The sequence below is a fragment of the Haemaphysalis longicornis genome, unplaced genomic scaffold (genome assembly GCF_048455015.1).
Source record: "Haemaphysalis longicornis isolate Haplotype H1 unplaced genomic scaffold, Haemaphysalis longicornis Haplotype H1 scaffold_9, whole genome shotgun sequence".
Taxonomy (NCBI): Eukaryota; Metazoa; Arthropoda; class Arachnida; order Ixodida; family Ixodidae; genus Haemaphysalis; species Haemaphysalis longicornis.
This window is the reverse complement of record NW_027526460.1, coordinates 84,288,104-84,311,617: the sequence shown is the minus strand read 5'-3', so window position 1 is coordinate 84,311,617 and position 23,514 is coordinate 84,288,104. Positions and strand designations below refer to the sequence as shown.

Sequence of the window (23,514 nt, the reverse complement as noted above, 5' to 3'; positions counted from 1 at the left end):
CACGTAAAAAAATGCCCCAAGTGGCTAAAAATACTGGTGTTTGTACAGATATATACTTCTCCCGAGAGCTGGGATTCTGGGAGTCTGCTTAGTCGGTTCACACCACGGGTGCCAACTCCACGTGGAACAGTTTCTAGGGGTCTTGTGTAGGAAGTAAAGTGGGTCTCTATATCACTACGAGCCCATATATGACACGGCTTCCATAACGCAGAAGCTTCTACTGATTTATATAAACAAAAGGTCAGAAATCTATAGCGGCATTGACGAGTGCGCTCTATACCGCGACTTTCATTTCAGTACCTGACGGGCTTTGGCAGCGAATTCGCTTCCGAAGACCCAAGGTGTCCCGGATCCCTGCCGGAGGGGCAGGTAAGCGTTTTCCTTTAGATAATGCCTCGGTGTGTTACTCTGCATTGTTCAGTCACGAACAATGTCGGTCTACAGGATCTCAATTCTGTGATGAGGGTTCCAGAAGCGCACTGATAAGAGAAAACCGACATCTTGAGGTGCTTGTGAACCACGAAATCGTGGATCCGGGAGCAAACTCGACAAGGAGATATCATAGTCTAAAATTAATAAAACAAATGGACTTGGGCTGGCCACGTTGTTAGGCAAAATGACAACCGGTGGAGCCCCAGGGTAACAGAGTTGATACCGAGGAACGGGACTACAAAAAAGGGAAGGCCAATAGCTCGATGGAGTGATGAAATAAGGAAATTCGGGGGCAAAGGATGGACTCGAGCAGCGCACGACAGAAGCGGTTGGAGGTCATTGGGAGAGCCCTTCGTCCTGCAGTGGACCACCTAAGATAGGCTGTTGATGATGATGATATATTTCACACCGCGAATAATTTCTCATTTGAAAGGACAAAGAGAACAATGTCGGTAACTTGAAAGCTTGTGCACTACGCAACCGCGAAATTTTCAGAAGCGCCATACATGAGCCATTTCGCCCAATGTATAGCTTTTAAAATCGCTTCCTTTATACGGAGAATTCTAGCTTAATTTTTCTGCAAACATCTCTTTGATCGGTCTGCTCTATCGGTGTCACAACCGGTGCACCCGCGGTAAGCCAGGATAACAATGTATATACCCCTGCTTATGGATATAATAAACAGAATTTTTGTCACTGCGGTTTCGAAACGTGTTCAAGTAATTTGGACGAGTTCAGTAATAGAATACTTTCCCCCAAACTTGCGTATCCGTAATGTTTCTCGGGAGCCAAGCTAGCAAGGTAACATGTCGAGGTAATGACAGGTGAGGACTGACTGGACAGCGCACGTTCAGTAACGAGGACAAAGAAAAAAAAGAGCTTGTTCTGTTTGCTTATCGCGCTCAGAAATGTGCACTGTTCCTTCACGCCTTCAGTCTGGCTAGTTATTTAAGAAAAAAAAAAAGAGAGAGAGAGAGCCTATACGGAAGCATAAAACTGTGTTCTGCAAATGGACGTAGACTTCCGATAGAGTAATCGGGTTGATGTATACAAGTAATAAGATTGACTACGTTCCCATTATTATTTACGGAAAAAGAATGTCAACATATAACGCACACCCTAACTGCTGATGGTGGCATGCCATGAAAGACCGGGCTCCCAACAATGTAGCGCCGGAGACTCAGTTGCCGCGAGTTAAATGATACCGCATGCACCTTTTAGGCTTTGAAGGAATTCATCACCACTCGATTGATTATGAGGTTCAACGCGCCGACGCTACACAGGCGCTGATTAATTTTGACCACCTGGGGATCTTTAACATGGGCCTAAATCTCGAACACACGGGCGTTTTCGCTCGTTTGTTCGAGATTTAGGCGCACGCTAAAAATCCCCAGGGAGACAAAATTGCGGCGTTTTGGGTAGCACACTTTCCGGTTGTGCGCATAGTTCAGTGCACTGGTGGGGTACTTTTTTACTGTAACTATATACTGCCGTAATATATGTATACTGCAGCTACTGCCACTACTTATCTAATGCAACTATATATTATCTACTATTATCTACTATCTATCTATTACCTACTATGCAATTATCTACTTTCTACGGCACCTACTTATTTTGAGGATGAACTATACCAGCACCATTCACCTGTAGGCGAAAAGTAGTGCCATCGGGATGGAAGTTTGTTTTTCTCTAAACTGACGCTTACTGTCGCAGTGCAAGCGGGGATAATCATAGCAAGCCGGTTTTTCCTTTTTCTCCCCTGTGTGCGACGTTGTAAAGGTATACTTGGACAGGCTCTACGCTCGGTTGAAGTGCGTGCAGTGGCCTACATGAGAATGTGTGTATAACTGCAGCTGCCTGAAATAGTGTGACGTTTATTTGCCGTGTTGATTGCGACTGATAATCCTAGTAACAATGTTTCAACTGAAACCTCCGGCCTAATTTTGCAAGGTAAATTAACAAATAATAATAAAAGAGAAAAGGCGTAACGCTATTAAGCCGGCCTTTTGTGTGTGTGTGAGCGCGCAGTTGTGGCTAAAGCAGATGCCATCTGTCTGTGCAGAATAACCCGCAGGTGTGCCCGTACGGCCTGTACGCTGAACAGCTGTCCGGGACTGCGTTCACTGCTCCAAGGGAGACTAACAAGAGAAGGTATGCTATTCGCGGATGAAAGCGTCGTTTCCGTGCAAGCCGTTGCTTACTGTGTACAGTCTTTGTCAAAATTTTCTAGGCAGAGTCCGAAAGCGAGCAGGCCGCAAGTAATTCAACGTACAAGCTCACGTCCCGAGCGAGAATGAAACGTTTTATATGACGGAAAGCTAGAGAAAACACTTTTCTTCCTTAACGTTATAAAATGATTTTGTCACAATTAAATGCAAGCTTCTTTTGTGAATTCTTTGTGGTCGAGAAGGCTTAGGATTGACCTAGGAAATTTTCACAATGGGTGTGCAGTACGTATACCAGTCCCTAGCTGATCAAGATTTGTTTTTTGAAGTGAACTAAGGGCACTTTGCTGTGCATCCACACAAATGGTGCACAGGAAAATGAGCCAATTGCGTTATTTTAGTGTGGACTATTCTAAGGCGAATGACTTTCTAGGTAACGTTTGTATTGGTATACGTAGTTCGGGTTAAAATATTTCATTTTTGTAAATCTATCGCGATGAGAAACCTGAGCTATTTTTTTTTCGGGTATGCGGTGCGGCCAGTTCTGTGTCGTAGGAATACAAGAACTATTCATAGTACTTTTAATACTCGGCTATACATTGACTATTGATAATAGTGTAAGCGAGTAACTGAACAATTTATTGATTGATTGTAGAGTTTAACGCGCCGGCGCAACGCAGGCGATGAGACGCGCCGTAGTGGAGGGCTCCGGATTAATTTTGACCACATGGAGATCTTTAACGCGCGCCGAAATTTCGTACACACGGGCGTTTTTGCTTTTCGCCTCCACCATAAAAGCGGCCGCCGCGGCCGCTTTTATGGTTTATTTAGACTTGCAACCTCGTGCTCAATAAATGAACTGTGCTATAAGTAGTCAATTATTGCCATAATGTGGAACTTTAGATTGTTGACTGCCGCGAAATCATAGACATATTACTATAAATACACATATAGAAATTTTACTGCTCGAAGAAACGATGACAAGAAAAGACAGACGAACGAGCGCAGTTACACAACTAAACACTTATTGAAAATCCAGAACATATATACCATGGAGTGGTCATATGAGCATCTGCGTGAAGTGGGGGGGGGGGGGGGGGGCGCTGCACGTTAACGTTATACAAAAAGAATGACTACCCAAGAGAACGCTGGTGTTAAATCATTCGTGTCGTCTAGCAGTGAAGTTTCCTAATATGACTACGTTCCAATTCGGCCAGCTGTCCTTAATTCTCAGTTTAGTCAATATAATATACTGAAGTTACTAACGCTAACTTTAATAGGCCGCGAAGCCCGTCAAAGAACCTCTAATCAACTGCCGTCTGATAGAAGCGCTGAAGCGAACAATTTATATGTTGAGGAAAATTACCAGCAGATGAAGATAATAAAGTTTTGTCGGCACATTACATCGATAAAATGTTATAAAAAATTATCGCTGGTGAATTTTCGATCAGTGTTTCGGTGTATTACTTGCCACCCTTCCAGGAATGTCAAACCACAGGTTATTTATGTCACACGTGTTTTTAGTGTTTGGAGTGTTATACGCCCAGCTGCATAGCTATAGTTCTTGCACCCAACAGCTCTATCGAACTCGGCGCGAGATGGGGAAATAAATTGCGCGTTAAAGCAAAGCTTTGCCAATCTCGTCGAGCCATTTCGCCGTCGCGGAGAATTTGACCTTCATTTGACCGCCGCTGCGCCGTATCCTTTGCAACGCATCACGTGACCCGCCGGGCCGAGCTCTGCCGACGGCCGCATTCGCTGGCTGCCGCCGCTGCCGGCTTGGCGCATGCGCTCTCCGCGGCTGGGTCGCCGCCTGACCACGTGACTCACCGCTTGCACGCGAGCTTGGTCATGGATGAGAGCGAGGCCGGGCCGTTTTCTCTGAGCATGGGGAGGGAGCGGGAGGTATGAGCAGTCGTCGGCAGATGGCGTGTGGCTACCTCGCGGATATTGCCCGGCGAGCTGCTTCACTGGAGACAGGGTTGGACTGGATAGGATTGAATAGGGTCTGAAATGCCAAGGGCGCGAAGCTAGCGTTGGATAATGAGGAAGAGCGAGCCGTTCGGCTCAGAAAAGGCCGGTAGCTTGACCACAACTGTAGACAAAGACGGGCTTTGGACGAACAGTATAATAATTACAGCTAAATGAAAGTTTAACCAAGTGAAACCAAGACTCCACCAGACTGGCCAAGCTTTCGCTTTGCATATCCAGGGTTCGCTGAGCTAAGCCGCAGCCATGTTTTTTCAGACAATTTACACGTATTTATTGGTACAATACAGAATGCCGGGGTGTGTCTATATTTGTCGGTCCCACCGCCTGGGCCCCTATATCCGCGTCCATCCCTATCTCACCCCTCGTTCCTCCTCTGCTCCTACCAGTCTCTAGCGTGCGCATGTCGCGTGCCATTTTGCAACCTTAAATTTGGAGCGTGGAATGAGTATACTCTACACACCACACACACATGTTATTGGTTATACTCACAACTGCAGTCCTTTTCAAGGCTAATGAACTTGGGCCAATATGCTTACACAAACGCCAGGACCGCTAGTATTATGGCACTGTCCAGCAGGAACCAACTCGCAGCACCAAATAGAGCGCTTCAAAGGTCGGAATTTCGTACCAAGTCCCGTACGAGGTCCACAAATAAATTTCCTGGGTCGGGCAAAGTCCCATACGCTAGCCGTTCGGCCCGGCCCTAGAGCAGGCTGGGCCTGGCCTGTGCAGTGCTCTAGCATCATAATGTATTGTCCGTGAACGGTAAGGCATCAGCGCAATTCCCGTACCTTTCTTCCCGCAGCTGGCTGTACCGGATAAGGCCATCCGTGCAGCACGCGCCGTTTACCAAGTACGCCGGCGACAACAACCTGACCGCCGACTGGAACACCAACTACCCTAACCCTAACCAGGTAAGTGAACAAGGCGTTCGCAAAGCACTCCATCACCCAAAACTGGCTGACTTTGTCTCTGGCCGTAACGTTATCTTGGCGAGCATGAAAAAGCGCGACAAACGTAGATCGTGTTGCATAATGAGCAACGCCGACTCTCGATGCCCATTGGTTAGTAGTAAAAAAATCCCGGGCCATCTCCACTAACGTAAAACCTGGGGAGGGGTGACGCATGCAGTGTGTAAGTGTAATCTCGACGCCTTGGCGTTTTTGCCAACGGCCGTTGGGGGGCAGAGGTATACAGCTTCTCTTTAAAAGACTCTTGTCTTTGAAGCACGAAGCTCTCCAGCGCGAGGAGTAAACGAGTTTCCCGGTGTTTTAGTACCGTGACTACATGATACGAACGACGATTACGACGACGACGACGACGACGACGACGACGACAGGAGACGCAAACAGCTAGCCCCAGCCCGCAAAGGGCTTCGCGCCTAATACTGCTATGAAGTATTCCCAGGACAAACGTCAACGCACAGTAAAACCAACCACCAGCGTTCGTGCTGGCCCAGCCGTGCATTTTTGAATACCATCCTTCAGCGGAAGTTGATATTAAAGCGAAGCTTTCTATGGATCACTGATGGCGTCTGCAGTCCACCTCAAGACGCACTGCCGAAAAGCCGACCTTCTCTCGGACAATGATGATGATCGTGAGTGAAGTCAAAGAAAAACACGACTCCTGTGGTCAGAATCGAACTTGGGTGCCTCGTTTTTTGTAGCCGACGTTTATCCGATGAGCCATTCCGACCCGGTAGAAGTCTAAAGCGAAGCTTTCTACGCGTCACTTATAGTGTCTGTAGTGTACCTCAAAACCTACTGCAGCAAAGCCAACTTCCACCTGTAAAGCGTACTCTGCCTCAAACATACTCTGACACAGGTGAAGCCTGCTTTAGGTTTTCGTATCAACAGAGGAATCCCTCACGAGACATCTTCGCGTTTAACCATCGCCGACGTTAGAAGGAGGGGTACGTCATTTTTTTTTTTGCATGGCAGTCTGCTAACGAAGTAGTCGAACTACTTAAAAAAGGCAGGAAAAAGGTAGAGCTGAAGAGATGAAGGGAAAGAGGTGTAATCTTAGCGAGCTTACATAAGAATTCCTTGAGCAGCATTACATCTGAAAGAGATGTAGAGTCCCCGAAATCTTTATCTAGCGTGCGCGAGTAACGACTATTCAGGAGTCAGCGCCGTATGACGGAAGCCAAGGTGCAAATAGGTCGAGATTAAGTGCATGCTCAGAAACCGAGCTCAGCTCGGCCCATCGTCTGTTAGTCTGTTCCTTCTTAAAAGTGCCATAACACCGAAAAATCGCCTCTCGCGAATGCTAGTTTAAGGTTTGGCCGACTGTACATGTGCACAGGGGGGTGCACATTTAAAAAAAAATGCAATGCTCCTCCAGATATATAATGTACTTCAGGTAAGATCTTTATTGCAGCTAATTAAGGGAAGCTGCACGCCGTACTGCATGACCTGAGGCAGAATGGGATAAAAGCATCGATCATCAACTGGAACACCACACGATGAACAGTGTGGGGATGAGGCACGACAGCCAGAAAGCTACGCTTGAATTACAGCCCAAGTATACAGTCACTGAACTCTGTTGTCTATAGTGTCGTAATGCTGGGCACACCTCTTTACGCTCTGTCCTTACCTTCCCATTATTTTACTGTTTTCATCTTTTCCCCCAATGTTCCCCATTTCCCACGTGTAGGATAGTTAAAAAAAGCCAGAGCCTAGCTGACATTCCAGCCTTTCTTTTACCATGATTCCTTCGTTCTGAAGCTAAACATTTCCACTTTTCATTCCAGCTCCGATGGAAGCCTTTCGAAATTCCGGACCCGGCCAAGGGGTCCATCGACTTTGTGGACGTAAGTTGATGGCGACAGGTTTGACCTTTCTGAACGCGGGCTAGCATTGGCGCTTACCAACAGCTAAACATATCGATTCGTGCAGATTCTCAAACCTTCAATAGAATAATGATACAGAAAGGAAACCCAATCGAACCATAACACTAGCGCGAAACAGGGCATTGCGACAAGAAACAACTGAGTGAGCGTACGAATCTTCCTGCGATCCTGTCAAACAAAACCTACCTTCCTGTAGGCCTCTTCTTTAGCGGGTATTTTGCGGTCTGAAAATAAATCACGCAAGGACAATACATATTGCGTAACTGCCAACAGCACCCACGTTCATGACATTGCCTGCGTTTCTGGTCATCTGATGCAAACAAACCTCACAAATATGTAGTATAGTTCTGCAAGGAGTCAAAGCAGTTTTATTTAACAGGCGACTTGAAATTAGTTTACTGCTGCCATGGTATATTACGGAGCACCGTTTGGAAATATTTATATCATGATCCTATGTCATAATCGCTTATCGTGAAAGCGGTGCAAAATGCTTGCGAGCCGGGGCTCGGTAGAATAAAGGGCCAGACACACAGGCGGAGAGCGGCGCGTTTCAGCATGTGTTTTCCCCCTCTCCGAAACCGGTTTTGAAGACTTCCTGCTTGCTTCTCAGAGCTGCCGCACCGGTTTTCCGAGGAAAAACGCGTGCGGTGAACAAGGTTTCCGTATGGAAGCAGAAACGTCTTTTTTACCTTTTAAAATAAACCTTTTGTCGGCGATCACAAGTTTTTCACAACGTTTCCGCTTTGTACGTGCTAAAAGAAATGGACTTAACGGAAGTGGTTCCGCACTCCCACATATCCTCTGTACACGAAAGAGCGGCTGAATTCGCTCCAGGGGAAACTTTTGACAGGACCCCTTTCGTTGAGGTTCTTTTTCGCAGCACGGAGAGAGAAGGAAACAAAGTTGAAAAGGAGAGCGACATAGGAGAACTGGACCGGGTGCAGTACACGAAAGTGTACCGCACGCCGCTACGGCGCGTGCGCGGAAGACTCGAAACTGGCCTCGCGCAGGCACAGTGGCACCGACCATGCGTCCAGCCCCGTACAAATGACCGGTTTTACGCTACTGAAATCTCTTGCAGATAGTGTATACAATATGTTTAGGTGGTTGTAATGCTGACTTTTGTTTGCGGCGGTTTCAAAGATAGCGCAACTTTTAATACTCACTTACCAACGCGTTGTCGATCACACCATTCTCCCATGACATTACACGCCCGGCACAAACGGAGTGCTCGTCATTCGACAGGACAGCCCACCCCAGTGTAGTGTCATGACAGCCGTTGCAGAACCAATAAAATACGGGTTCAAAACAAAGCGAACAATTGCCCCTTTTCCTCAAATTCGCCGAGAAAGCTCTCCTGTATACAGCCGGCATATGAGTCACGCTACGTAATATGCGTCGGAAACCTTGCCTTACGGCCACGCGTCCGTCTGAACACGCACATTAACGCGCTGCTTGATGGTCGGAAAGGTGCGGCTCAGCTGAAAGACAACGCGGACACACCCCAAGCGCATACAGTGCGCTGAATGCCACTTCGTACGTCGCCTCTTGACACCAAGATGGCATTTTTTTACGCTGGCTCGGCGACGCGGGAAAGTGTCGCAGCCTTTTCTAATTGCCAGATGCATACCTAGTTTGTTTAGCCGCCATTCTATGGCATTCACTTAAGGGACCCGAAAAGTTTCCTTCATCTGGACGCACAAAACCCAATGATCTGTTTGTGTATCGCGTGGCCTCGGAGCAACTGAGAAGGCCAACTTTTTGGATAACAAAAGTGTGTCTTAAATCCACCTTCCGTGTCTTTGTGTGCTCGACCAGGGCCTCAACACCGTGTGCGGTGCGGGCGATGCCAGGACCCGCCATGGCGTGGCCGTCCATGTCTACTGCTGCAACATATCCATGAAGGACAAGTAAGACCCAAGACTACGCTGGCGGCATGCGTGTACATCGTCATTTGCCCAAGAAAACGGAGTGATTTAAAGTTAGCTGCGTCTCAAAACCAGAACGGTGGGGGAGATGGTCGCAGTTTGTTGAGACCCGCCATTGGCGTCAAAGTGGCTGTACTGGTACTTCTGAGCCTCTCTGCGAAAATTTGATTCCCGGCCGCCGCATTGGCGTAGTGTTGAGCAAACACAGGAATTTTCACTTGCAAACTTGAGTTCTAGTCACAGTCTGCAGTTAAATTGTTAGTTGTGGTGCCGCCACACCAACGGGAGCCGGTCTTACAAAAGTCAATGTGATGGACGCGCATTTTCCGGACAAATTGAAATAAATTTCTGAAGAATGAACAAAAAAAAAACGACTCTTGGAATGACATGCAGATGGCTTTTCAATATTTATCTTGTTGTAGTCACTGTATCTAGAGCATCAGGTAAAAGAGCTGTTGTGCCCATATAACTACAAGCAGCCCCTTAATAACGGGCGAATTTAGAACGTGCATACTAGTGCAGATTATTGCTCTAAAGATTGTGTCCCGAAACAGATCATTCGTCGCGGATGAATGCATGTTCTCAAGAACGAGGGAACGAGTAATTGACAAAATTTTACATCTTACGAAGAACTTCCTTCTATTCATTTTACTGTTTTTCTCGCTTTCAGGGCGATGTACAATTCTGACGGGGACTTCCTCATAGGCAAGTCAAACCTACCTCCCGTTATTGCGAGTTCGATGTAGCAGGCAGAGCGTACTAGAGACGCGGCGCCACTTTTCTTATCGCTGTGCCCATGGGCCTCGCAGTTCCCCAGCAAGGCAGCCTGTTCATTATCACAGAGTTCGGCCGCATGCACGTGGAGCCCAACGAGATATGCGTCATTCAGGTAAGCGGCCACAAACTCTGCGACCAATACTTGACCCTTGCTCGTGTGGAAATTTTGTACCGCACGCCTTGCGAGGCTCTCTTTCAAGAACTTGTATTATTTCTATATTGCCTATATTAACTTCCAATTGAAGTTTTCTGTACTACGGATTTTTACGCGAATAGCGGCAATAGAGTGTTACAGCAGAGCGCAGAACCGGTCCCGGTACGGCACCGGTACACATGCGCATTTGCACAACTAGTTTTGCCGCCTCTGCGCACGCGTGGCTGCACCGGTCGCCCGCCGGGTACCATACCGGGACCGATTCTGCGCTCTGCTGTAACCCTCTAATGACTGCAGCGGGAGTAGCAGCTTTTTTTCGCGGCCGTTGAGAATAAAATTGAAGTTTAAGTTAACATAACCGCAATAAAATTTAGGTTTACCACAGGTTCCCATAACTGCTGGCGTTATCGCATAGCTCTTTGCCATCCTTGTGCCGGTGCAGTTTTTGAGGGAAGCGCATCTCTTTATTCTTTTGGCATAAGAGCTTGTAGTTGGCTGAAGTAGCGCATATATGAAGCCAACAACGACCCATAATCAGCATTTGTTGCGCTAACTAGTCACGACTTGTTAAAATTGCAAGCGGATGAAGGGTGTAATGACTCTATACGTGCACCCATATAATACAAGTGTGAAGCCTCGTGTACTAAAGCTATCTGCGGTCTCTTTTATTCAACGAAACTTAACCTTAAGCTGTCAGCACATGAATGTAGTGAAAGATTTTCAGCTGTTTTATGTTATCACCTAGCATTTATTTTACGGCACTCCCATTGATGCGTATTCACGCGACGCTGCTGACCCTGCGTCACACAGCAAGGGATGCGATTCCAAGTGCACGTGTCGGGGCCCAGCCGTGGCTACATCCTGGAGGTCTTCGACAATCACTTCGTCCTGCCGAACCTCGGCCCTATCGGTAAGACACGCGGCGGTGAGGTCTCTGTGTCCCTTTAAACTCTGAGTGACCAGCCTGACCCTACAAACGTTGTTTTGCTGATTACCTGCGCCTTTCGAGAGAATGTTTTACTGGGCAGATTCCTAAAAAACTGACGCAGCGTGTTCGGAGAGAAAGTCGCGTTGGCTGTGTAATAAATGGAAGAGGTCTGTGTGATCTGAGGGACCTTTTGGCATGAGTCTCTCCTCCGTTTACCTGTTGGTGAAATGCTGTATTATTCCGACTCTCTCATCCTCCTCTTCTGCTCGCACTCACCACTTTTGGGTCTACCCTGAGTAAGCGAAGAGAGCACGTGTGAGCAGCTACACCCGTTAAAGACGTGATTAGATTTTGGGTCTTTGGATTTTGCGCCTAGTTGTTTCGCTGTGAGCCAGCACGAAATTAGTTCTTAGCTCAAGCAAACACCTGCCATGGTGGCCCAGGACTATACGGTGCTCTGCTGGTACACACGATGGCCGCAGAGTTCGATTCCCTGCCGCAGCGGTAATGGTATTTGGTGCCTTGTAATACTTATAAACAAACGAAACTTATAAAAACGAAACTTATAAAAAGAGGGAAACCAAACTAGTAAGACGCAAATGTAAGGAATGGAAATAATTATAACCAACGGACGTAGTGAGAAGTAGGCGAAAGAACACAGAGACCCATGTGTAGAAATGAAATAAGAATGTGTGCGTGGGGGGGGGGAGGGGGGGCATAGCGAAATGTACTCGGATTATGAAGGGTAGGGGCAGTAGTACCCCTATGGGAGAGGCATTTGTCCTCTAGTGGCATAAGTTATCTGATGAAGATGATGGCATCAAAGTCGTGTGGAGACAGTTACACCCTCACATACCTGACTATTCAGGAGGCAGTTATGGATTCATATTTTCCGAGATAGGAACGCGGCACTTCTTTTCGTTACCGCTTTCGCAGATTTTTGCCATGTCGCAAGTTTCTTGAGTTCAATCAGCGGCCAAGCAGCATTCTTTATCTTCGTTTGCCACGGTTTTATTCAACTCGAGAGCATTAGTCACGCAGACGTTTCAAAAGCGTCGAGAGAGGGAGCGCGAGAGGGAGATATAGATACACAGAGAGGGAGAGAGAGACAAAGAGAGAGAGAATGAGTGAGGAGAGAGAGAGAGAGAGGGGGTGGAGGGAGGGAGAGTATTTAAAAAAAAGGGAAGGGGTGTGGTCAGTTTGACAATTTCAGGGGTTCGCGAGTCCACTCTGATACCAAGACCCGGATCTCCAGAGCTTGTGGGAGCTCCGGCGCCGAGCTGGGCAGCGCAGCCACCCGCTGCTCGAATGAAGAGCTGGGAAGGGATTAGGGTAGTCCTGGCAGGAGTAGACTAGATGGTTCGTTGTGAGGGTGATATTGCAAGTGCAATATAATATTGGAAGAGGGAAGATAAAATACGTGAGAGGGTAGTGTGGCTTTAGAGTGTGCCTGCTTGATACCAGCGTCACACGTGAGCTTCGCAGTTGGTGGGAGAGGGATGGGGAGGGGGATACGTTCCTCTTGCGTGAAGATTGTGCGCCAGGGGTAGCATTGTAAGACAGGTCGCTAGGGGTGAGCACGGAGGTGTGGGACCCTTAGACATCAAGGAAAATAATTTTTGCCCTACGTCCGTGTATCTAACATTCAAACGAAAGAGTAGTCCCCTTGGCGCTGTTCACGCAAGCGCGCATCAACAATTATTCTCTCCAGGGGCCAACGGGCTGGCCAATCCGCGCGACTTCAAGACCCCCACGGCCTGGTTCGAAGACCGCGACGTGAACGGATTCCTGATCGTCAGCAAGTACCAGGGCTTCCTTTTCCAGGCAGCACAGGCGAGTGACCGCGAACATTTTCGATCCAATTCTATTCTATTTTACCTTGTTTATAATTTATTATTTCTAAAGCAAAGATCTATAAGGCTAGACGAAATGAAAATTCAGCGGTCCCGCGTACGCAGAAAACTCATTCGGCGCAACCCCGTAAGAATGCGCGAAAAGAAAAAGGTTGGAGTTACAAGTTGGAGGGAAGGGGGGAGAGGGTGGCTGGGTTAATAGATGGCGTAGTTACATTGTCGCACCTATCGACACTGCTAAGTAAAAACAGCGCATCGGAGGCAGCCAAAAAGCACCCGGGCCATCTCCACTAACGCGAAATCTGGGGAGGGGCCAATCATGCAGTGTGCGCCGATGTTTCCCACAGCAAAATCACTGCTAATGGGCAAGCTTACATCGCAGAAAAGAGCGTTTCTGGAGCCAACGCGCGCCGTTGCCTCTCTCTTGCCACACGGCACGCGCTGATTGGGCGCGGGAGAGGCACCGGTGAGAGGAGCAATAGCGCGCTTGCTGAGTCAGTGGCACCCTCTCTTGCGCTGAAACAGAATTAAGCAATTAAATGAGGGACAGACAGGCCGTAAGTTGTCTTCGTGTCACACGCCACAGCATGCTAAGAAGTATGCTTTACAGGAGAAAACCTAGCGTTTGAAACCAATTTCGAGGCACAATTTAAAAAAATTTCTGTTATCAATGCTATTAAATTCTGATTATTCCTGTATTTTAAATTAGTTTAAATTATGTTTCTTTTGAACCGGTTTTATTCATTATGCACTTGTTTTTTTTTTTACCATCGTTTGACAACTTAATTTATCGTGACGACAGGAGGCGGCGACGACAGGTGACGCAGACAGCTCGAGCCCCTAAGGTTCTTCGCCCCTAAAAAGGTTCTCTCTCCCAGAAAAGAACAGTGAGTGTTATTGCGTGAAGCACGCCTCAAGAGAAAACAGCGGACAGGAACGGCGGCGCTTGGGCGGAGACACACGTTACAGCTTCGCTGGTGAACCATCTGTACGGAGTGCACGAACGCATTCTTTGCCGCATTATTTCTCCAGTTCCTTTTACGCCGCACTGTATTCACCCCATCTGCAGTAGCAAGCCGTTAGAGGGGCTAACGTCTTCAGTATTATTTAAAGCTTTCTCTCTCTTCCTATTTTTTTGCCTTCAGTGGCTACTTAATACGCTTTCATTTTCGAGAAGACGTGAACATCTAGTGAGTAATTTCAAAGAAGGGATAGCCCATGAACCGCGAAATTGCCGGTGTACGCTCCTTGGCCACGCTTTCACGCTCAAAATGCGGAACAGCTCCAGGTTTTATCGCGAGAGGCGACATTTCTCTCATTCAAATCTTCCGAAACGTGTCCGAGGTACGTAGGTACGTAAAGCCATACAATAAATATTGCAAATAAGTCATTCAATAAAAAAATTGGAGGTGTCTGCAACACGACGCTCTCTCTCGGACGCTAACAATCTGATGCGAAAACGGCCAATGTTAGAGGCAAACGCTACACCAGTATCGAAGGAGTGCAATAAATTTTCAGACTTTCGTTGCTGGAACGATTTAAGGGCCATTTTTGAGTGCGCGCTACGAAATATGTCTGAATCGTTATATCCCAAGCAGCACCACGGGCGGAGCACAGCGCGACACATGCAACGAATACGCCAGACGGGCACAGCTCTATGGTTATTTGGCCTTCCGGAATCAAGAGTGTAAATACTAGATGATCATAACATCACACAAGATAACACTACGCAGCTGTTTAAGCCACGCGGCGGGTGCCGCCAACGAGACGGCATCTTATCTCACGGCACAACAGGCGCCTGCGTTTGCGCACACTGGCGTGTGGTACTTGAGCAACGCGCACAATGTAGTCATTAGCTTTCAAGGGCAGGTGTGTGTCGGTAATAGCACGCCCGTGTATCACGCTCCTATACTCGGTTTAAGAACGGCACCGAAATTTGCCGCTGTGCCTTATCACCGTAGCCGGATGTTTCTCCGCGCGGCGCAAGTAGGCCGTTACTGGGAATATTTTTAACACGGCGCGAGCTGTTCCCGTGATTTTTTAGACTTAATATGCTTATAAACGACTCCAGTGACGACAAACAAACTGCGCGAGACAAGGCAGACGATATCACGCATTCATAGCAAACCCCTTTCAAAACGCCCGCGCACTGACGTCACGGGTCCGGCGCTTTGGCGGAGTGATGCACTACATGAGGTGGTGCCGTTCTTGAGTTGTAACCGATTGTAGTTGCGCTCGAAGAAACCCGCGCCAGCAGTGTCCACAAACGGCGTTGATAGAGGGCGATTCGAGGGCACTGGCTCCCTCAATGTATACCGTGGCAGCTGTGTGAACATCAGCCGAAAATTTACCCACGGCAGCTTAGCTTCCTTCCTACTAAGCACATGGTTTGTGTCAAAACTGCCCTTGAGTAAAGGTATACATGTAAAGATACAATTATCAAACTGCGCTTTATCCATGTTCAAATTATTTGGCGGGGGAACACCAGCCAGGTCGAAAAAACAGGGCGGACAAAGATATGTGCCTTACACGTCTTAGCCTGCCACTAGAGCGGAAGCGGAAGCCCCTGTCCTATACGCGGAACTACGACGCGAATTCCGACATCCTCTTTAATTTTTCTTTTGCAAAAGTTTTATACGTGCTTGTTTTTTACGAGTATACATGACTTACTCTGACGTCAGCGTAGTTTCCATGCTTGTGACCCACAAGCACGGCGAAGGGCTGCATACTTATCTGATGCTCTTACCTTTGGGAGCGATGAAGAACCTGGAAGTGGGCCACCAGAATGGGTTGTGATGACGTAATATGCCAGCCATGTATACATGGCTGGGTACAAGCTTGTAGCCATATCCATGTTGGTCGCCGACAATGTTCCCGTACTACATATATGACTATATTGAAAGCCTAAACCGGGTGCTATACGTAAGTAAAGTTGAGTTCCACCAATCATGAGGGTTTTAATTAATATGGTCGACACTAAGGTGCTTACATGTCGTCTGCATTCACTGTCGTGTGTAATGCGTCTTTTCCCCCATTGTGCAGAACCATTCGCCCTTCGACGTGGTGGCGTGGCACGGAAACTATGTGCCGTACAAGTACGACCTGGCTAAGTTCAACACCATGAACACGGTCTCCTTCGACCACGCCGTGAGTCGCACCTTTTCTCCGGCTCTTCTGTTTCTACAAAATATTAGCACTACTGCTACAAGATTAACTACAGTAGTACCGCCTGTATACCCCTGCTGCGACGTCTACTGCTGCTATTACTACTACAAGCATCACACCTCCAGCGCGATATATTACGCTGGATAGGACAAAATCTAAAGTAGTTTGGTTTATTTGCAATCGACATTTCGGAGATGGCAGGTGAAAATAGAGACACTAAGACAAGGATGAAAGGTAGGACATTATGGTGGAGCGCTTTCTGGCATGTGCAGATGGTTGAAACGACAGCAAGCACCAACGGACCACAAGTACCATACAAATGGCTTACCGCCGCGTTGCCCAAAGTAAAAAATTGGGCCCATCTCCCCGCGAGGGAGAGTCGAGTAAATGCGTCGCATAGGGGGTTGGTGTGTTGCGTTAACGTTTAGTGTTTGTTGAGTTGGTGGTAGTGAATGCGTTGTATCAGCAGCTTCTTGACGTAGTTTGAATGAGTCAAGGATATAAGGCGCGTTCGTGGCCTCCCAATCTGTGTCGGCTTTGTGGCGCAGTGGGTAGAGCACCATGTACATTGCGTTCCGCCCGCAGGGTCGAGGGATCGAAACCAGGCGCCGGGTAGTATTTTTTTTTATATAGTGTAGGGGGAGGGGTGCGGACTACGACTACGGACGTCAACCCGGGTGACATCGTGAGTTACTGAAATGCTCTGCATTTAAAAAAAATTCGACGGCCATCTTCACTAACGTGAAACCTGGGGAGGGGCGAAGCATGCAGTGTATAAAGGTATTCTTGGCGCCTTGGCGTTTTTGCCAACGGAGGTGAAACCGTTGGGGGTGTACAGGTACACAGCTTTGCTGTAAAAGTCTGGTGTCTTTGAAGCACGAGGCGCTCCAGCGCTAGGCGTAAACGAGTGTCCCGGCGTTTTAGTACCGTGACTTCGTGAGACGACGATTACGACGACGCTAGGAAACGCCAACAGCCCCAGCCACTGAGGGGCTTCGCCCCTAATAGCACAGCATCGACACGTCGTGGCTCAAACAACACGTAGCGTGGCAGTGCGTTGTTTCACCCACATGCGTGCCGAAATTGTGGCAGGTGTATTCTACAAATGCACTTCGATTCAGAAACGTTTCCGTGCTGCGACGCAGGACCCATCCATCTTTACCGTGCTGACGTGCCCTTCAAGCAAGCCGGGAACCGCCATTGCCGACTTCGTCATCTTTCCTCCGCGCTGGTCGGTGGCAGAGAACACCTTCAGGCCTCCCTACTACCACCGTAAGGACCCAACCACAGACGTTCATTACTGTCCCCCATCTCGGGGAGACGCCAACACGGGAATGAACACCGTCATACGAGCCCCTCCCTACGAGGCGGACCGCCAAAATCTTTCGGTAAAAAATAAAAATCACGAAGCCGTACATTTATGGAATCAGTTACAACCCCTGCTTGCGCGGTTCGTGTAACGAGATAACTTTTGCGCATACATCCGTGTTCACGAATTTATATTGTGCCTACATCGGTGTTGCCGCAGATTCCAAAATAATGCATTGCTCTTATGCCATGTCGCGGAAGAAGAAATAGAGTTGGCCTCTGGCTTGCCAGGAGCGTATTAATACCATCGGCGCCTGTAAAGACCAGGTAGTGCACATTTGGGAGAAGCTAACCGCCCAGCACAGCCCGGACGCGGACAGGTGGTGAGGTCGATCTCCGCCATTTTGTTGGTTTACAAGACAAAAAAAAAACGATGTATAATCAACAGTTGGGCTAATTGGTTCTTGTGCATGGCTAAATAGCGCTAAAGACGAGGACGGGGAGCTTCGTAGCGTGTCTCCTCATCTTTCGTCCTCGCATTTAGCGCCATTTAGCCATGTAGAAACCGAGGTAGCCGATAGTTTGCGTTATGCTCTGTTGGCGGGGTAACCGCAGTTTAAGGTGACATGAACCAGCGCGTAGCCGGTGATGTTTGTAAGTGCGGCTGATGTTGAAGAAAAATTTTTTTCCCAGTAGTGAGTTCCGTGGCGGTGCGTGAAACTCGAGCACGTTTATTTTTTAAAGACGACTATCGGTGTTGGGGTACTTTAGTCCGGAAATGTTGGTGTCGGTCGGGCTTTTATTTTACTTTAGAGCCCTTTATTCTGTCTGTCTGTCTGTATGTATGTCTGTCTGTCTGTCTGTCTGTCTGTCTGTCTGTCTGTCTGTCTGTCCGTCCGTCTGTCTGTCTGTCTTTCTGTCGCTCGATTCAGTCACCCGGCGAAAAGGTATAAAGGTACTGAAACCACACATTTCTATAGGCAAAACTTTCAAAACCACTAAATCTGCTACCATAGTTCATACTTGTCAACAGCGGCTTAGTAGATACAAAACAATCGGCATATTTGAGGCAGAACATTAGACACAACTGGAACTCGCAGGGTTCTTTTAATTGAAAACAAATGTGTGGTTGGTATTTGTGATGGAAAATAAAAAAAAATCTCATTAATAATTATCATCTGACCTAAAAATACAACAACGGCTCGCGCCCAAGTCTACAACTCATGGCGGCATGCCAAGTCCAACAGTAACAAAATGTTCTCATAGTAAGAGCACGAGCAGTGAAACGCGGGAGAATTGAATTGATTTGAGCAAATTTCCACCGAGTGCATCTTGGGAGGAGCGAGACGGAAAGTTGAAGAGCGTGACGGGTTGGGGGGGGGGAGAGGAGAGATATTTTCGTGGAAGTGAGCCGATACGGGGCCAATTTTTAGTAGCGGAGCTCTTTAGGCTTGAGCTTGGACCGGTGGCGTTAGCAAAAAAATACCAAGAGGGCTGCGCCGCCTGTAACGGGTGCACCACTGCAGTAAGGGTATAATAACAGTGAAGCCAGCTTTCGCGCCTGCTCGAATGTGAGCACAAGGGGCATATGCGTATGCGCACCCCTTACTATAGTATCTTAATGGTGATAGTCTTTCTTTCGCTAATAAAACGCAAAAAATAGGCGCACCTTGCATTAGTGGCGCAAGCTTGGATGAGACACAGCGGAGCTAGGGGTCGACCCACGTTCTCCCCTCTGAAATCCACTGTCAGTATCGGGGAGCGACCTGGGAGGCCTTGTAAAATCCAGCTAAACTTTGCCTCACGATTGAGAACTTGGTCTAGCCTAGCAAGAACGTCGCAAAACCGAACAAAACTTAGCGCAAAGCCAAGCAAAACCAGCAAAACATTGCAAAACCGGAAGAAGCTAGGCCGAACCCCAGCTCTGCTGTTTCTCCAGCCTCCCACCACTAGTGCAAGCGGAGCCAATTTCTTTTTTCGTTAGATGGTCACGTGGACAATTATGCAGGGGCAAGTAGCCGAGAAAAGGTACGCGCAGAAGCCAGCGCACAACGGCCAATATAAAAAAAAGATCGAAAACAGGTCTTCTGGCCGCTTGTAAAGACTGCACCTCCGCATATGGGCTTGGCAAGGAAGCGTCAGTATACGACTTCAAAGCCACCTGCTGCTCCAAGAAAGCATCTGTTCGATATACAACGGGCCGGTGATCGAACTCGGCGGCCCGCGAACCGCGATAGTGGCGATGAAGCGCATAGCCCCTAGAAGCAACGTAGCTGCTATTGACGCTTGTCGTGTACAACAAAGCAAAGGGAAACTCGCTGCATACGCGGTGTGTTAAAGGGGGACCCCGCAACACTTTCACCAACGTCTTTCAAAATCCTAAATGCTTAACGTGGTCAACCAACACATCCAGTACTTAGATTATGGGGTCGCAAAGTACCTCAGCCAGAAATTACTGCTCTATGCCCATCAGATGACTTAGAAACTTGCTCAAAAGATTTTTCTCTATTTGTCGGTCTTGGCGTTCTTTGACCGCTGACATGACGTTGTTACAGCGGTTTAGCGGCTATTGGCCGACTTTCCGTCGGTTGCAGCAACGAACGCATTCGATAGCCGCTTTATAAAGAAAGCCGGAAAAGCAAAGAAGATCCACAAGGCGTATCTGCAGCGACGAGCAAATCACGCAGTGCCGCTCCGTCCTAGCGATAACTATAGCTTTTGCAGTGCTCCCAGACGCGAAGGAAAGAGTTAAGAACGTTTATGGGAAGCGTTGCAGAGTCCCTGTAATGACACACCGCTGGCCATACAAGTGTTTTAGAAGGCAAATAAGTCGGATAAATTCATGAATTCTGCGCTTTTCAAAAGTTTCCGCCCTCGTTATGGGAAGACCAAAGATATAAGCTGCGTGCCCCCATGGTATTTCTCGTCTAGACAATCTGAAATCAGATACGCCTTAGCATCCAATAAAATAAAGATCAATTGTTTGTTGACTTCATCGAGGACCGCTGAAATCTCACGCCGGTAGGTTACATGGGAACATGAAGAAAACGGGAGAAACGATACAAAATGCCTGAAAGCTAACCGACAAGCAGTTCAACATTTTGAAACTGTTATGCGCCGTTTCTTATTGCGTTTGGAAAGCCACCGACAAAAGTACGCAGTTGTACGAAACGCCCAGGCCATTTCAAAGTTATTTTGACTTGAAAGAGCCACATCTGTGGCTTAGACTCATATCAGTGGGAAGCAATGACTGAACATCTGATATATCCTCGGCTATAGAGCTGAAAACGTCGCTTTCAGAAAGTTTATGCAGTTAATTGCCTGGCCCGTAGTTGCTTTCAAAATTGCTTACTGTCCGCTATCTCTGCCTTTCAGGAAACTGCATGAGTGAGTTCATGGGTCTCATCACCGGAAAGTACGAAGCCAAGGTAAGCGCGTTTAAACCACTCTTCTGCACTTCTAAACCACTCTTTCCTGCGTCTTGTAACACGTACGAGATGGTCAGATGCGGAAATTTGTAGCTTAAACGATACTTCTGTAGCTGTTGTCGAATATTCAAAACTAGTGGTGGTTGGGACGAAAGTGTAACCGACCCGGCGGCGGCAAAGGGCACCTGATAAGGAAAGTAGCTATTAGTGCATCGTTGTAGCCGCCAACTCGAGGTCGCCGAGACTGTCGTCACAAGCCGGCCCAGTTCCTCAAAGTTGCAGTCCAAGGACACGGGTTCGGCTCCCGGCCCCGGCGGCCGCTTATCTGGTGGAGACGAAAAGCGAAAACGCGCGTGCGTTCGAGATTTGGGAGCACGTTAAAAATCCCCAGGCGGTCAAAATTAATCCGGAGCCCTCCACTACGGTGCCCCTCATCGCCTGCGGGGTGTCGGCGCGTTGAACCATACAATTAATAAATCAAATCAATCAAATCAAATCAATCAATCAATCACGATCAATCAATCAATCAATCCTCATATTTGCAACTGCCAATGCTAAGTAATCACCCAGTGAGGATCCATAAGCGCCGCTAAGTTATCAATGGGCTCCTTAAGACGTGCAGAAGTAATGAGGCGGGTAGCCTAAACGACAAAGACTACCTACTACACCAAAGCTCCATCGCGGAGAGAGAGAGACGGAGAGAGAACAAGCTCCACTATCCAAAAGACCTAGGTTTAGGTCCTATAGTTGTGGCCTTCTGTCCTCCGGGTCTGTGCAGAGTTTAAGTACGTTTGTCCTAAACGGAAAGGGCGAAGACGGACGGCTGGCCGCCTCAACAGAACCAAAGACCCCGACCACGTAGATTCTCTTACCAGCTTTTATTAAAGTTTCTCTCGCTTTCTCTCTCGATACAGTGCATATGTTCACACAGAGCTCCTGGGAAGCCTGAATTTTATGGTGGCTGGGCAGACAGCCATAACTCCCACGATATGATCGAGGCGACGAATGCCGAAAGGAAGTGTAGGGTGCATTCCTGAGAATGCACTCCTAAGCAAAAAGAACCGGTGGGACCAGAGGGTTGTTCAGGGCGCCGATGGGTGGGGTTAAGAATGTGATCGAAGGAGAGTAAACATGTCTGAGCCTGTCAACTGAACCCCGAAGCCTCACCAGTCAAACGGGGCCTGGGGTGGGCGTGCAGGTTGCGTAAAATGTGCCGGGTGTGGACACGACGGGCAGTGCGGCGCCAAGTGCTGCAGGAGTTTGCAGTTCGAACAAACGCTGGTAATAAATCCGCTGCACGTTTTCCAAATCGGTCTTTTGCTTCTCAGGAGACGGGTTTCCAGGCCGGAGGTGCGAGCCTGCACAGCATGATGACTCCTCACGGGCCGGACGTGGACTGCTTCGAGCAGGCCTCCAAGGCAAAGTTGGCGCCTCAACGCATCGGGGACGGATGCATGGTAGGTCCTTCATACGCGAATTCTTTGCCCCGAAACCGCTCATTCGTACAAGCTATGTACAAGGCGAGTGCGTTCTCACCTTTATAGATAATGTACTCGGCTAGTACAAATTTCTGCTACTACCATTTCGGCGATTGTTGCACCAAAACACGGCGCTAGGGCAATCTTGAACATCTGAAAGGATGCTGAGATTAGCGCTGAAATGAGAGGAGAACTCAACCGAGTTCGGTACAGTTCCAGGAGTACAAAGGCCATCGGCTAAACTCCCAATTGTTCTTTAATGCGGCATGTCCTCAGTTCAACTCTCCGTTGAAAATGTCTGTGTAGCTCAGGTACGGCGGAACGCTTGCTGATTTCATCGCCTGGTGAAGCTATTCAATGACCTTATTAGTCAAAAATTCACTGATTGAGATTGCTGAGCATTCAGAACAAATTGATCGAAATTAATCGAAATTTTGCTTCATTACGTTTTTTATCACGCGTTTACTAACCCTTTGTCGTCATTCATGCAACACTCTCGGCACTGCCTGCCCGCCCTGCATAAGACTGCAAAAATAGCTGACATTGTAGAAGACTGAAAATATTCTCTGTTACTCCGGTATTAGCAACGCAGAACCACAGCATCACCTCCTGTATTTTTTTAGCGCCAAACGCATCAGCCCCGAGCGGCCAACCAAGCAATTTCCTTCTACTCCTGCCACTCTCCCCCAATTGCTATCCTTCCCAGTGCTTTATTCACGTGACCGGTTAATCTTGGAGGAGGAGGAGGATAAACATCTTTATTGTGCAGTAAATGTGTGTGGCGTCTTCAGGAGGTGGAGCGACGCGTGGTGGAAAGGGACAACGTAAGCAAACCGTGCTCCGCCGCGGCGCTGAGTTTTCTATCGCTGGCCAGAGCGCAGCTACTTCGGCGGTCTCGAACATGGGTTGCCTTGGCAACCAGGCACAAGCCTCTCTCGAATTTAGGTGCGGTCGAATGATTCCAGTTGAGCTCGGGGCCCCATCTTACATGTGGGCGAACCATGCGTCCTACTCATTCTGATTGTGAAACGGGCGGTGCGTTTGGAATTAAA

General features: G+C 48.1%; 1 protein-coding gene across 1 annotated transcript in view; it reads left to right on the top strand.

Moving 5' to 3' along the window:
• The window catches only part of LOC144151465 (homogentisate 1,2-dioxygenase-like), a 31,325-nt gene that overhangs the window by 6,710 nt on the left and 1,101 nt on the right, over positions 1-23,514 (top strand). Inside the window, exons 2-14 of the mRNA XM_077682519.1 lie at positions 298-369; positions 2,498-2,586; positions 5,398-5,506; positions 7,345-7,404; positions 9,262-9,353; positions 10,042-10,076; positions 10,181-10,260; positions 11,113-11,212; positions 12,942-13,063; positions 16,126-16,230; positions 17,394-17,520; positions 20,932-20,984; positions 22,313-22,441. Coding sequence (XP_077538645.1) covers positions 298-369; positions 2,498-2,586; positions 5,398-5,506; positions 7,345-7,404; positions 9,262-9,353; positions 10,042-10,076; positions 10,181-10,260; positions 11,113-11,212; positions 12,942-13,063; positions 16,126-16,230; positions 17,394-17,520; positions 20,932-20,984; positions 22,313-22,441 — 1,173 coding nt within the window. The remainder of the gene's footprint in view (positions 1-297; positions 370-2,497; positions 2,587-5,397; positions 5,507-7,344; positions 7,405-9,261; positions 9,354-10,041; positions 10,077-10,180; positions 10,261-11,112; positions 11,213-12,941; positions 13,064-16,125; positions 16,231-17,393; positions 17,521-20,931; positions 20,985-22,312; positions 22,442-23,514) is intronic.